Below are 14,143 nucleotides of genomic sequence, written 5' to 3' on the forward strand. Positions count from 1 at the left end.
AACATGTAATAACTGGGCTGGAGAAGTGGCTCCGTAGATAAAGTGCTTATTATGCAAGCATGAGGAGCCAAGTTCAGGTTCCCAGCACCCACGTAAAAGCTGAACGTGGTAGGGAGTGTCTAGAGCCGAAACACAGAGAACGTGGTTGGGGAGATACACAGATTCCAGGGGCTTGAGAGCCAGCTAGTCCAGCCAAAACAGGAAGCTCTAGGGTCAGTGGGTGATTCTGTCACAAAAGAGAAGATGGAAGCCAGGCAGTGGTGGCGCCCACCTTTAATCCCAGAACTTGAGAGGCAGAGGCAGGCAGATCTCTGTGAGTTTGAGGCCAGCCTAGTCTACAGAGAGAGTTCCAGGACAGCCAGAGCTAAAACAAAGAATCCTGTCACACCCCCTCCCCAAAAGAATGAAACTGGGACTATAGCTCAGTGAGAGAGTGCTTGCCTAGCATGCGCTAAGCCTTAAATTCAATTCCAGAGGGATGGGAGAAGGGTTAAAATGGTTGCTATATTGATGCATGCCTAGTTTTCTTTTAGAGACCTGATGTGATTTAAAGGTCTGAAAATTAATTTGTGACTGCAAAGACTCTCCAAGCCATACCAGACCTCTCAAGTAAGAGAGATCCTCCTCCTCCTAAGGTAGGAGTAGCTGGCACTAATGCTCACAGCGTTCACAAAATTATCAACAAAGAGCTCTCACCTTTTGATCATGGTCTTGGTGTGCCAAATGCAAGGGAAAGAATCCTTAAGAACAGTCTTATAATGCCTGTTCAGGTCCCTTCCAGCTAAGGAGCACCGGTAATTCCCCACAATCACGCCATCTGGATTTAACATGGGAATCACTTTGAAGACAAAGATGTCCCTGAGCAGCTGGGCGTCTGGGCTGTTGCTAAGGATGAAGTCCAAAAAGCCTCTCATGATCCAGGAGCTGTTGCTTTCCCCAGGGTGAACTCTGGCGCTCAGCACCACAGCTCTCTTTGCAGCTGCCGCTTGAGGGTCCCTGGACGGATTGGTGACGGTAAGCAAGTAGACAGTATTCCCTGCTAGGCTCCTGCATAAAGCCCGGAGCTTGCAGAACTGAGACTGGATGGGGTTGTTAGCTACTGACAAGAGATAGTACTGCAGGTCAGTATAAGTGTATGGGTAAAAGTGTGCAAAGAAGCAAGTGTCCTGGTCATGAGGAAACTGAACGGTCCAGGTGAGACAGTATAACGGCTGCTGCCTGTCATCCATGTTGTTCTTATAGTACTTGATTTCACGTCCTTCTCTCCTCCAGCCAATGTTGTAGGTGGCGGCATCCAACTGAGAGTACATAAGAGGTTTCATCCCTTCTGCATAAAGGCTCTTGGGTTTCAGCAAGTTGACGATAGTGAAGCGATAGGTGATGTCCTTTCTGGTGTTCTGAACTCTAAAGTAAAACCACTGAGTGTGTTTGTCTGTGTAGAGGTCAGTTCGCAGCGTGAGCTCATACTCAAAGATGCCTCTGTAACATAAAGAAAGAAAAAAGAACATTTCTACAACTTCATCACCTCCCTCTCAAGGCAAATATGGGAAAGTATTGTTTTCTCCTTGGAAAAACAGATTGATGACAACTGGCTGGCACAGCTGTTTCTTTTCTGGTTTACCTACTTTTCCAAGTCTCATAATATACTAATGAAGCATGTGGGAGGAAAATTTGTTTGGGACTGAGAAGGGAGAGTTCCAAATCTTACTATGAGCTGGATACGGTGTGACGTACTAATAATCACAGCACTTGCCCCGGGGCGGAGATAAAAGGATAATAATTTCCAAGCCAGCTTGGACCATACAGTGGATTTCAGGCTGGCCTGAGTTACCTAGGGTTTTTGAACTTAGGGAAAACTTGTTTTAAAAAGCCAAACAAACAAATTTACTGCTGCAAGGGGTGTTTGGAGGTTCTGTTAACTTCTTGGTCTCTTTCTGGTACGTCACTAAGCAGTTTCTTGTCACTGTAGCACGTTCCTCCGGAACACACTGCACAGTGCCCTCTCCTGGCTGCTTGCTAGCTATCCATCTCACAGATGAGATCAAGTCGTGAAAAGCCTCAAGCCCTAGTGCTGTTTTCATCTCTGGTCATCAATTTGAAGATCTCTGGAGTACATTATCTTTGCTTTAAGGGAGCAAGATACTGGGGCTGGCAAGACAGTTTGGAGGGGAAGGGTCCTTGCCACGAGGCCTGATGACATGAGTTCAGTTCCCAGAACTCATGTGGTGAAACCCAGAACTCACGTAGGAGAGAATCGATTCCTTCAAGTTGTCCTCTGACCTGCACAAACACATATGCATGCCCCAAAGTGTGTCCTTTCCTCTCTGGGAAGAGTTGTTTTTTTTTTTTTTTTTTTTAAAGAAGAAGCTAGGTACAGTGGAGCACACCTAGAATCTTAGGACTAGAGCCTGAAGTAGGAGGTCTCTAAAGTTAAGGCCAATATCAGAGATGTAGCAAATCCTGTCCCCAAAAACAAAGAAATAGAGATGAAAAGCCAAATTCACGAAAGGAAATGTATAAGGCAAAGAGAACAAGATGTTCACCCACGCCCATAATTACGAAAATGTATATTGAAATGAGTGGACAGTGGGTAGGGACAGCTCAGCGGTGGGGCACGTGCTTAGTATGTGTCAGGCACTGGGTTCGATTTAAAATCTTCTTTAGATTTATTTAGGTGTCGAATGTTTTGCCTGAGTATATGTACATGTTCCATGTGTGTAGCTGGTGCCTGTGAAGGTCAGAAGAGGGGGTCAGATCCCCTAGAACTGGAGTCATGGGTGTTTGTGAGCCCCCGTGTGGGTGCTGGGAACCTGGGTTTCCTGCAAGAGTAGCAAGTGTTCATAATTGCTGAGCCACTGCTCCAGCTCCCAGGTTCCATTGCTTCTTGTCTGTTTGTTTTGTTTTGGGACAGAGTCTCTTTATGTATCCCTGAATGTCCTGGAACTCACTCTGTAGACTAGGCTCACCCTCAAACTCATAGAGCTCCACCTGCCTCTGCCTCCCGAGCGCTAGGATTAAAGGCATGCGCCACCATCGGTTCCTGGCTCAATTTGTAAATGCTGAACCTTCTGTGTTTATCTGGTCGGCATTAGGAGAGAGGCCTTTCCACATACCAATGAAGGGAACTGAAGCCACAGTGGAGCTTCAAGGGTCCAAACCCTTTGACCTAATAATTTTCTTTTTAGAATTCATCCTGTAAGACCACAAAAATTTAAAAACATAATTCATAAGGGTGTTCATTCATTAAGATAATTAACCAAAAAAACCATTGTGATTGGCCCTGAGGGACTGGGTAAATACGGTATGGGATAGACATAGAATTATATGCACGCTTCAGTTATTTAAAAATGAGGACTTGCATCCTTCCCCAGGCTGGTCTTGAACTCCTAGCCTCGAGCAGTCCTCCTCCCTTAGCCGCCTGAGTAGATGGACACACAAGCACATGCCACTGTGCCTTCACAGATAAACACGAGGAGGCACATATATTCATACGTGTATACTTACACATACTCGTACATGCAATCTGTGTGTACTGCACACACACATTTGGGCACAAATACCAAACTACTGATAGTTCTCACACACAGGGCTTTTTATGCTGTACAAAGTGTTAGAGTTTTAAGTATCGTTGTGTGTGTGTGAGCGTGTGCGCGCCCCGGTGTCTGCGTGGAGGGCACAGACCGACTTTGTGGGTCTTGTGTGCTGTGCTGCTTGTCTACTTCGACCTTCAGGTGGAGTCCGGGGATTGAACTCAAGTCGTAAGCTGACAGGCAAGTGTCTTTACCCACTGAGTCGTCTTGCTGATACAACTTTTTTTTTTTTTTTTTTGGTCTTTTGAGACAGGGTTTCACTGTGTAGCCCTGGCTGTCCTGTACTCGCTTTGTAGACCAGGCTGGCCTCGAACTCACAGAGATGCGCCTGCCTCCCAAGCACTGTGTGCCGTAGGTGCCTAACTCACTGATACAACTTTAAAAAAAATTATTATTTTTTATTTATTACAATTTATTCACTTTGTATCCCAGCTGTAGCCCCCCTACCTTGTCCCCTCCCAATCTACCCTCCCTCCCTCCCTCTGCCCCTCCCATGCCCTCCTCGAGTCTACAGAGAGGGCTGATACAACTTTTCAGTGAACTCTTCTTTTCTTTTGTAAGCAGAAGAAATGACGTTTTATTCCGGGGAAAAATTAGTCATAATTGCCCACTCTTTGTCATCCTCTTAGTGCGTTTTCTACCCCTCTCTTTTGCAAGCGTCCTGAATTCCTGAAGTCATTCCTAAAGACACCTCTCGGCCTTCTCAGTCACCACCCTCTGAGAAGCTCCTTGTTACTCACACTCTGACAGCTTTCTGCAGATTCCCACTCTCAAACCGGGACTCAAACAGCAGGGTACTATCTTCCGGCCCTTGTAACGGAACAGCAAGTTCCTTGATAACTCCTCGTTTGCCTCCTACTCTGGAATTTGTGAAATAGGTACCTTCTGTGGGCACTGCAGATGAGAAAAGATACCGTTAGGCTCCATTCAGAATTCATTCATCGCTGCCGAGCCCTACCCACCCTACAAACATTTCATGGGTTTTTAACTATCCTTAGCTTTACAGCTGCTAGACGCTTTTGCACATAGCAATGGGGGTTGAACCCAGGGCCTCACCCCCCCCCCCGCCCCAGGCTAGTGTTCTGCCTAGTAAGCTCCAGCTCCAGCAGAGGCCCTTGATTTCCTACAGTGCATCGCTCTCAAGCCTGTAAGTGGTTTAGAGTACTGCCTTTTTCGTCAGAGCCTTGGCAAAGCGGATACCGCTTGTCTCCATCTAAATATTGATTTTAAAGGATGTTGATGAGAGCTGAAGTCCTCGCCCACCTTCCTGGAATTCTGGTGGAGGCTAGGGTAGGAGGATTGCCACAAAGCTCCGGGCCACGCAGCAAAACTATGCCAGATCACCAAAGCTAAAACAACCAACCCTGACAATGTCGGAAAGTGAGAGAAATCAGAAACAGGGCTATTTTGGCTGTTTCTTAAAAGAAGCTCTGTAAACATCTGCAGTCTTGTTCTATAAAACATTCAACTAGGACCTATCAATTTTAAAAAGGATAATGTACAAATAAAGTACATTGCATGTAATGTTTTGCCATATTCTTCCAGGATAAAATGAAGATAAACATTTGAGAAGAATTGGCACGGGTTAAATTTCCCTAGAGGAGATTCAAAATGTCAGTGGCTAGTGAAAAATAAAGGTTATGGTGAGCACCTTATTTTTAAAACAAAGCTATGGGGAACGCTCTTGTAGAAGATTGGAGTTGGGCTCCCAGCGGCCACATGAGGAGGCCCCTGATTGCCTACAATTCTAGTTGCAGGGGATCCAACAACCTCTCCTGATACCAGAGAGCCCTCTCCTCATATGTACATATACACACACCTACACACAGGTGGACATAATTAAAAATAAAAATCTTTTGGAAAGAATGCTTGGCCGGGCATGGTGACACACGTTTTTAATCTCGGCACTCAGGAGGCAGAGGCAGGTGGATATCTGAGTTCGAGGCCAGCCTGGTCTACAGAGTGAGTTCCGAAACATTCAGGTCTACACGGAGAAATCAAGGCTATAACAAGAAGTGCAGCTTAAGAAAATTAGGTATTCTGTTGTCAAGATGGCTCAGTGGATAATGACAATTGCCACCAAGCCTGATGACCTGAGTTGTGGTCCCAAGGGTCACATGGTGAAAGCAGAGTACCAGCTCTTACAAGTTCTTCTCCAACTTCTAAACATATGCTATGGTACACATGATCACCTCCCCCAAATAAATAAATGTAATTTATAGACCAGGCTGGCATTGAACTCAGAGATCTGCCTGCCTCTGCCTCCTCGAGTGCTGGGATTAAAGGCATGTGCCAACACGATTGGTTAATAAACTAATTTTTAAAAACAAAAAATTAGGTTATTTATAATCCATTCCTCCTGATGCTTCGAATAATAATAAATTGTTTAAAAATATTTCATGACTTTGCATACAAATTTAGTGAGAGTGTTACATGTTTTTTGTTTTTTTTCTTTTGAGACAGAATCTCTGTATGTAGCTCTGGCTGGCCTGTAAGTTCATACATAGACCAGGCTGTCCTCAACTCACAGAGATCTGCCCTACCTGCCTCTGTTGGCATTAAAGGCACATACCATACCAGGCCCGACCCCTCACTTATGTTTTTGACCCAGGGTCTCACATGTACAGGCTGGCTTGGAGCTCCACATGTAGCCCAGGATATGCTTGAGCTTCTGATCCCCCTGCTCCTGTCTCCACAGTGCTGCCTGCTCTCTGGTGCTGCAGACTAAGCCCAGGGTTTTGGAACTGCCAAACAAGTACCTTTCTATCTAAGCTGTGTTCCCAGCTGGCATCTGCAGGTTTTACACATCAGATCTTTATAGTTTCAAAGATCTCTCTTTGTCCCACAGTATTTAGTATTGTTTCCTAAAGAACCTACTTTATCATTTTTCTTTGATACTCCTGTTAATTTGGTGAAAATTTATTTTTTTACTTATTTGTCAATGACTTTGTGATTTAGGCAATTTTAGTATCCATCAGATACTTCATAAAATCCTGCATTTCTTATGAAGATCACAATTGTAATCAATTTTTACTATACTTTCATTATATTTATTATATTCATATACTATTATAATATACATTATATATTTCAGCAGTTAAGACTCACTAATTGTCAAGATAATGCTATGAAGCATGCTGACCATGGAGCATTAAAAAAAAAGCAGTGTTTGTAAAGAATCTGATTTTTTTTTCATTCATTTGTATGTGCATGCTACCTATGTGCAAGTACCCATGAAGACCTGAAGAGGACATTAGATTCCCTGGAGCTGGAGTTACAGGAGGTTGTGAGCTACCCATTGTGGATTATGGCAACCAAACGCAGGTCCTCTGGAAGAGCATTAAGTGTTTTTAGCTTCTGAGCTATCTCTCTAGTCTCAAGGATATACGCATACTTAATCATATATAATCATATGTATGTATATATCTTTGTAGCACTCGATGGCCTGGAACTCTCTACGTAAACGAGGCTGGCCTTGAACTCACAGAGTTCTGCCTGCCACTGCCTTCCAAGAGCTGGGATTAAAAGTGTGTACTACCACTCCTAGCCTCAGGAAACCCATTTTCTTAACTGATCCTTGTTACGACTTTTATTTTCATATGCAATCTTGTCTCTGTAAAGTTTAGATAACAAACAGCCAGAGAATAAACTATAGCAAAGGAGAAAACACACAAATAAAGAAGTGATCAGGAGAAGAAAATAAACACAGAAGAAAATCAAGTGTACATAAGCCCATTCTAGCTGAAAGCTGGAAGCCTACAGAGCAGTTTTTTTTAAGAAACTGCAAAGTACCATTCAGCAAACAGATGCCATTAATATAGAAATTTCATTATTTTATTTAATATTTCAAAGTATCATTTAAGGTGGACTAACTTCTGTAACTCAATAACATTCATCAATGAAGAGAAATGTGCTGGGCATGGTGGCACGCATCTATAATCTCAGGACTTGGGTAGTAGGGGCAGGTGGATCTCAGTCAATTCAAGGCTAGCTTGGTCTATAATAGTGAGCTTCAGGACATCCAGGGTGACATGGAAAGATGCTGTCTCAAAAACAAATGAAAGAAAGACAGAAAGAGAGAGAGAGAGAGAGAGAGAGGGAGGGAGGGAAAGAAAGAGAAAGAGAGAAAGAAAGAAAAAAGAAAGAGAGAAAGAAAGAAAGAAAAAGAGAAAGACAGAAAAAGAAAAAACAATGTATCATCATTTAAAAAAAGAACTATTGGGCTGGAGAAATGGCTCAGCAGTTAAGCACACTGGCTGTTCTTCCAGAGGACCCAGGTTCTATTACTAGTGCCCACACAGCTGCTTACAACTGTCTGTAACTCTAGTTCCAGGGGATGTGATGCCTTCACACAGACATAAATACAGGCAAAACACCAATGCACATAAAATAAGACATTAAAAATGTTAAACTGGATGGTAGTGGCGCACACTTCTAATCCCAGCACTTGGGAGAAGAAGCAAGAGGATCTCTAAGTTCGAGGTCAGCCTGGTCTACAGCATGAATTCCAAACAGCCAGAGCTACACAGAGAAACCCTGTCTCAAAAATATACATGTATAAATATAAATTAAAAGGAACTATTGAAGAGCTAGAAAGATGGCTCAGCAGTTAAGAGCTCTGGTTGCTTTTCCAAGGACCTGGATTCAATTCTTAGCACCCACATGGTATCTTAAAACTTCCTGTAACTCCAGTTTCAAGGGATACAATATACCCTCTTGGGACCTCCATGGTTATTGTATGCATGTGGTGCACAAGCATTCATGCAGGAAAAACATCCTAACACACAGACTAATATTTAAAAGTAATTAAAAATAAACCATTGAAAACATACAGCTCATCGGTCATGACTGTCAAAGCTTCCACACAGGCCAAAGACAAAATTATCATTAAGGTGGCAATTTTAAAGAGCACTGTTAGAGGCAGGAAGATCCAACAAGTAAAAGAACTTGCCACCAAAGCCTGACAACCTGAGCCTAAGTCCTGGGTCCCTCCTAGTAGGAGGACGTAAGTGACTCTCAGAACTTGTCCTCTGACCTCTCTTTTTCTGCGTATGTTGTGGTGTACCTTTTCCCATACAATACATCCTCCTTATTCACACGCAAGTATTTGTAGTAAAAGAGGAAGGATGTAAAGCCATTTTTAGGGCAGGCAAGATGTCTGAGTGGGTCAAGGAGCTTTTCATCCTTGGAACCGACATCAAGGTGAGAGAGTACTGACATCAGCTGTCCTCTGACCTCCAAATCTGCACCGTGGCACATGTGCCCATAAACACACAGACACAGGGATGCGTGTTTAAAAAGTCAGATCACTTTTATTGTGCACACCAGGTTTACTGTAACTCTGTGGGAGTTATCATTCGCTGTTCAGAGCGATGACAGTACCTGAATCCAGCTGGTAGACAACTGTGCCTCGCTCTTCTCCCACAACCTCTGGTAGCCTTTCATGCCCCGTAGGCTGGTAGAAATACTCCGGCTCAGGTGGAACCCACTCTGAAAGAAGATATTTCCCAAAGTACAGAATAAGAGACGACACAATAAAAGTGAATATAGAATTATAATTACTCGAGTGGTTAATGTTGTTCAAGCCAACCTAATTCTCATCCCAAGTTTCCAGCCTGCTTATAAATTCAGTGTCATGCTTCCTTCTGTAACAGCTAAGGGCAGACACTGAGCAAGCGGCATGCCAAATGGTAGCATGTGCCCAGTATGCACAGGCTCCTGGGGGTATTACCAGCATTGATACATATACAGTAAAATCACAATTTTTTTTAATAATTTGTTTGTGTTCATGTGCCTGGGTGTGTGTACACGGGAGCTCTGAGGATAGCCTTCAGAAATTTGCTCTCACATGCGTGTTTAAGGCAGTGTCTCTTTGTTTCCTCTCTCGGACTATGTACTCTAGGTGGGCTGGACCTCAAGCTTTCAAACAACTCTGTCTCCATCTCCTAGCAGCGCGGGGACGACAGATGTATGCTGCCCATCACTTCCAGCTTTCTACGTAGACTCTGGCATTCCAACTCAGCTTGTCAGGCTTGTGTGTTGGCCGTCTACCCCCATTATAAATTTTAAAAGAAAATTCAAAAGGTTACTATCAGTGGTTGCATCTTGACCCTGGGTTTCCTTGAAGAAAGGGAAATGTGGCCAGATACATGCTATTTAATTTTTTTATGTGTTTTAATTTATGTGTGTCTGGATGAGTGTATGCCAAGCGTGTGCAAGTGCCTGTGGAGGGCTGGGGCTACAGGTGGATGTGAACTGTCGGACGTGGGTGCTCCGACCCGAACTTGGATCTTCTGGAAGAGGAACGAGAGCTCTACGCTGGGTAATTTCATGTCAACTTGGCACAGACTAAAATCATTTGAGAAGAAGGAACCGCAATTGAGAAAACACCCCCCTATGCTCAGGCTGTGAGAAAGCCTGTGGGGCATTTTCTTAATTAGTGAGTGGTGGGGACAGCCCTCTCCTGGGCTGGAGCCAGGGTTCTGTAAGAAAGCAGGCTCAGCACGCTAGGAGGAGCAAGCCAGTAAGCAGCACCCCTCCATGGCCTGCTTATCAGCTCCTGCCTCCAGGTTCCTGCCCTGTTTGAGTTCCTGCCCTGACTTGCTTTGACGATGAACAATGATGTGGAAGTATAAACCCAATAAACCCTTTCCTCTCCAAGGTGCTCTTGGTCATGGTGTTTCATCACAGCAGTAGTCACCTAAACTAGGAAAAGTTCTTAACCACTGAGCCATCTTTCCAGCCTCAGAGACACAGTTTGTTACTACAGAAAAGCACATTCTTTGTTTCAGAGAAAATAAAGCCTTAAGTGATGACTTTAAGAGTCAGAAACTTTGTCCTTTTTGCTTGTTCTGTGTTTTTGAGACAGGGACTCTCTGCATAGATCTACACACATATGTGGATGCATGTGTGCCACGTGCATCCTTGGTGACCTAGGAGGGCAAAGAGACGGCATCAGGTCTCCTGGAGCCAGAATGACAGATGGTTGTGAAGTACCACGTGGGTGCTGGAAATTAAAGCCAGGTCCTCTGGAACCAGCCAGTGAGCAGAGCCACATCTGTTTTCCAGGTCCTTTCACCAGCCTGGATGTAAGTGATGGAGTCCATAGTGCCAGAACATACTTTTTACTGTTCTTAAGTTTATTTTACGCTTGCTAGAGCTTTTTATGGGAATAGCAGAGTTGGGCTTTTGTGTTTTGTTTCCCGGGTGCTGAAAATGAAATTCAAGCCTTTGTTCAGTAGCCAGAGCTATCTCGAAAACTAAATGTGTATATATATACACACACACATATATTTATATAAAATATATATATGTGTATATATACATATATAATATATAAATATATATACATATACAAACGTATATATATATATATATATACATATGCAAAATATTGTATGCCAGTTGGGCAGTATATCACACCTTTAATCCCAGAACTCAGAAGACAAGCAGGAAGGTCTGTGAGTTCCAGGAAAGCCTGGTCTATATAGTGAGTTCCAGGAAAGCCAGGGCTCCACAGAGAAACCCTGTCTTGAAAAAAACCACTTTTTCTCAAAAAAAAAAAAAAAAAAAAAAAAAGGACTGTATACCAAGAGCTCAGACAGGTAGACAGGACTCTTACATCACAAAATAGAATCCACAAGCTGAGTGGGAATGGAGCTTTTGTGACTAATGCACAAAAGCTGAGAAAACAGGCTTCAGTATTTATAAATTCTGGCCTCAAAAAAGCTATCCTCCCACTCCTGGACACAGAAGCATTCTAGTGTCTGCTTTGGTTAGTTACCAGACGTACCTCCTGTCTTACCTTCTATGTTGGCTTGAAAGAGGAAATTCTAAGGCTGGAGAGTTGGCAGCAGTGCCGAGGTGTTTACGGTGTGAGCATGAGGACCTGGGCTGGCCAGCACGGACGCACACTGGAGAACTGGGAGTGAACATGTACACCACAGCGCTGGGGAGCTGGGGAGGGGCAGCTGGGGCTATCTGCCTCATTTGTGAGCTGTCGGTCCCAGCAAGAGCCGCTGTCTTAAAACCGGGGACAAAAGGGCCTGCTCCTGAGACATGATACCTTGGCCCGCTCTCCAGCTTCCGTGTGCCCACGAGACAGGTGCGCGTGTGCACATAGTCAACGTTAAATCCTACAGCCTTGTAACAAAGCACGATAAAGTAGTAGGAACACACACACACACACACACACACACACACACACACACACACATTACCAATGTGGTGAATGTTTTCCTTGATGACCTCACACTCCACTGGCCATCTTGGAAGCTGCAGGGGCCCTCGGCTAGAGATGAACGAAAAGAGCTCTCGGGGTTCTCGAAGGCGTGGCTTTACTTCATCCAGGTCATTGTAAAGAAGCTGCCTGCTCCTCACAAGTGGGGAGCTCAGCATAAGGGAATCTGCTGAGAGGAAGAGAAAACATAGGAGCAACTTCCTTTTCCACCCCGAGGGATTTACTGCTCTTTTCTAAGGAGATCACTTAACAGCAATCCGGGTGTGGTAGTGCACAGCTCTAATCCCAGCTCTCAGGAGGCAAAGGCGGGAAGATTTCTGTGAGTTCAAGGCCTGTTCTGCACAGAGTTCCAGGCTAGGTGGGCGCACACAGTGTGCACAGAGATGCTGCTGTAACATGCCCCCATCACCAATAAAAGCTTAAAGAGAGTAGACCGCGTAAAATGACAGATAAAAATTATAAACCGCTAGGTCGAAATTCTGCATAACCTAGATTTTTGTTTTTCTTGTGTAGCTTTGGCTGTCCTGGAACTCATTATGTAGACCAGGCTGGCCTTGAACCCACAGAAATCTGCCTGCTTGTCTCCTGAGTGCTGGGATTAAAAGTGTGCACCGCCAATCAAGAATGTTTAAAATTCAAGTTAATGGGTCCAAGATCTCCCAACAGTGAAGACTTTCACTTCTCCTGTCAACACGATGGGGGAAAGCACAAACACTCCATTAACTCTAGTGACAGAAGCACAAAGACCTAAACTTAAATCTCCAGGACATAGGCAAAAACGTTGGGCATGGTGATGTATGCTTGTGGACAGCATTTCTGAGGAGGGCACCCAATGTTGTCCTCCAGCCTATACAAAGACAGACAGACAGGGGGCTGGAAAGATGGCTCAGAGGTTAAGAACACTCACTGTTCTTCCAAAGGTCCTGAGTTCAATTCCCAGCAACCACATGGTGGCTCATAACCATCTATAGTGAGATCTGGTGTATAGGCAGAGTGTTGTATAAATAATGAATATGTCCTTAAAAAAAAAACACATTAAAAAAAAAAAAAGACAGACAGACAGAAATAGGGAGAAAAAAAGGAAAGAAAAAAGATGATAATTCTCAGGTGGTGGCGGATACTTCAGCTGGTAGACTGGTAAGCTGGTTTGCTGCGCAAGAGCTTGCAGACATGAATTCAGAGGCCCACGGCCTATATAAGAAGTGGGAATAAAGGTGCAGGTCTTTTTTCCCAGTTTGGGATGGTCAGAGACAGGTAGATCCCCTGAAGCTCACTGGCCAGGCAGTTTAGCCAAATCAGTGAGTTCCATGCTCAGTAAGAGAGACCATGTCTCAGCCACCCGCCCGCCGTAATCCCAGTACTATGGGAGGCATGGAAGGCAGAGGCAGGCAGAGCTCTGTGAGTTCGAGGCCAGCCTGGTATATAAAGTGAGTCCAGGACAGTCAAGGCTTCACAGAGAAACCCTGTCAAAAAAAAAAAAAAAAAAAGCAAAGCCCTTTCCATCTCTGGTCGCCGTAGGGTGGGGCTGCTGCTATGTCCACACATCTGCAATGGATGGTTGTTCGGAAGTGCTCCAGTTCCTGATGGAGAGGAACGAGCAGACCTACAGCACCGAGCCCGATAATCTAAAGTGCTGCAACTCCTTGCGCTTCAACAGGCTGATTCACCGCCTGACTGCCGGTGGAGCCCGAGGCCAACGGCAAAAGGGGCCATGGTCGCCATGAAACGCAGATCTGGTCAGCGAAAACCTGCCACTTCTCACTCGAGGACCACCATCAACAAGAGTGCTCCGGCCACCCTCAGCAGCACCAGACACATGATCTCAGAGAGGAAGCACCGCCCTGATCTTCGAAGAGCGGCTGTCCGCAGCCACAGTGCCACCCTGCCAAGCCAGAAGCTGGTGGTGAAGAGGAACAGGACCAGTTGCACCAAGAGCTCCTGAGCACCACACCCCAGAAACAAGAGTCCACTGACTTTTTCAAACACACACACACACACACACACACACGAGAGAGAGAGGGGGGGCTTGTCTCAAAAATTAAGGTTGCGAGGGATAAAGACATACAGCAATGGCCTCTAAAGGTGAACATACACACCCACAGATGTACATACAACATATACCATGCAAACACACACATTTAAAAAAACTATAGTGCAGCAACTGACAAACAGAATTTCAGATCCGTGCTATACTTATAAGAAGTTCAATACCTCTGGTTCCAGTGTCTATCTGAGCATGCCCAGTTGAAGATAAACAGGTAGGCCCTAGAAAGAAAGAAAGAAAGAAAGAAAGAAAGAAAGAAAGAAAGAAAGA

General features: G+C 44.6%; 1 protein-coding gene and 1 pseudogene across 2 annotated transcripts in view; one reads left to right on the forward strand and one right to left on the reverse strand.

Annotated features, from left to right (window-relative positions):
- Agbl2 (AGBL carboxypeptidase 2) overlaps window positions 1–14,143 on the reverse strand; it is a 38,855-nt gene that overhangs the window by 19,250 nt on the left and 5,462 nt on the right. Inside the window, exons 5-9 of one of the 2 annotated variants that reach the window (XM_055604385.1) lie at window positions 14,041–14,094; window positions 11,810–11,995; window positions 8,973–9,080; window positions 4,331–4,484; window positions 697–1,479 (exon numbers count right to left, since the gene is read on the reverse strand). In XM_055604385.1, coding sequence (XP_055460360.1) covers window positions 697–1,479; window positions 4,331–4,484; window positions 8,973–9,080; window positions 11,810–11,995; window positions 14,041–14,094 — 1,285 coding nt within the window. Of the gene's footprint in view, window positions 1–696; window positions 1,480–4,330; window positions 4,485–8,972; window positions 9,081–11,809; window positions 11,999–14,040; window positions 14,095–14,143 lie in introns of those variants that run through there. The other variant, XM_055604378.1, reaches the window with a different exon arrangement.
- LOC129674434 (60S ribosomal protein L28-like) lies at window positions 13,363–13,771 on the forward strand (annotated as a pseudogene).

This window comes from Psammomys obesus, unplaced genomic scaffold (genome assembly GCF_907164565.1).
Source record: "Psammomys obesus unplaced genomic scaffold, mPsaObe1.curated_primary_1811, whole genome shotgun sequence".
Lineage (NCBI taxonomy): Eukaryota > Metazoa > Chordata > Mammalia > Rodentia > Muridae > Psammomys > Psammomys obesus.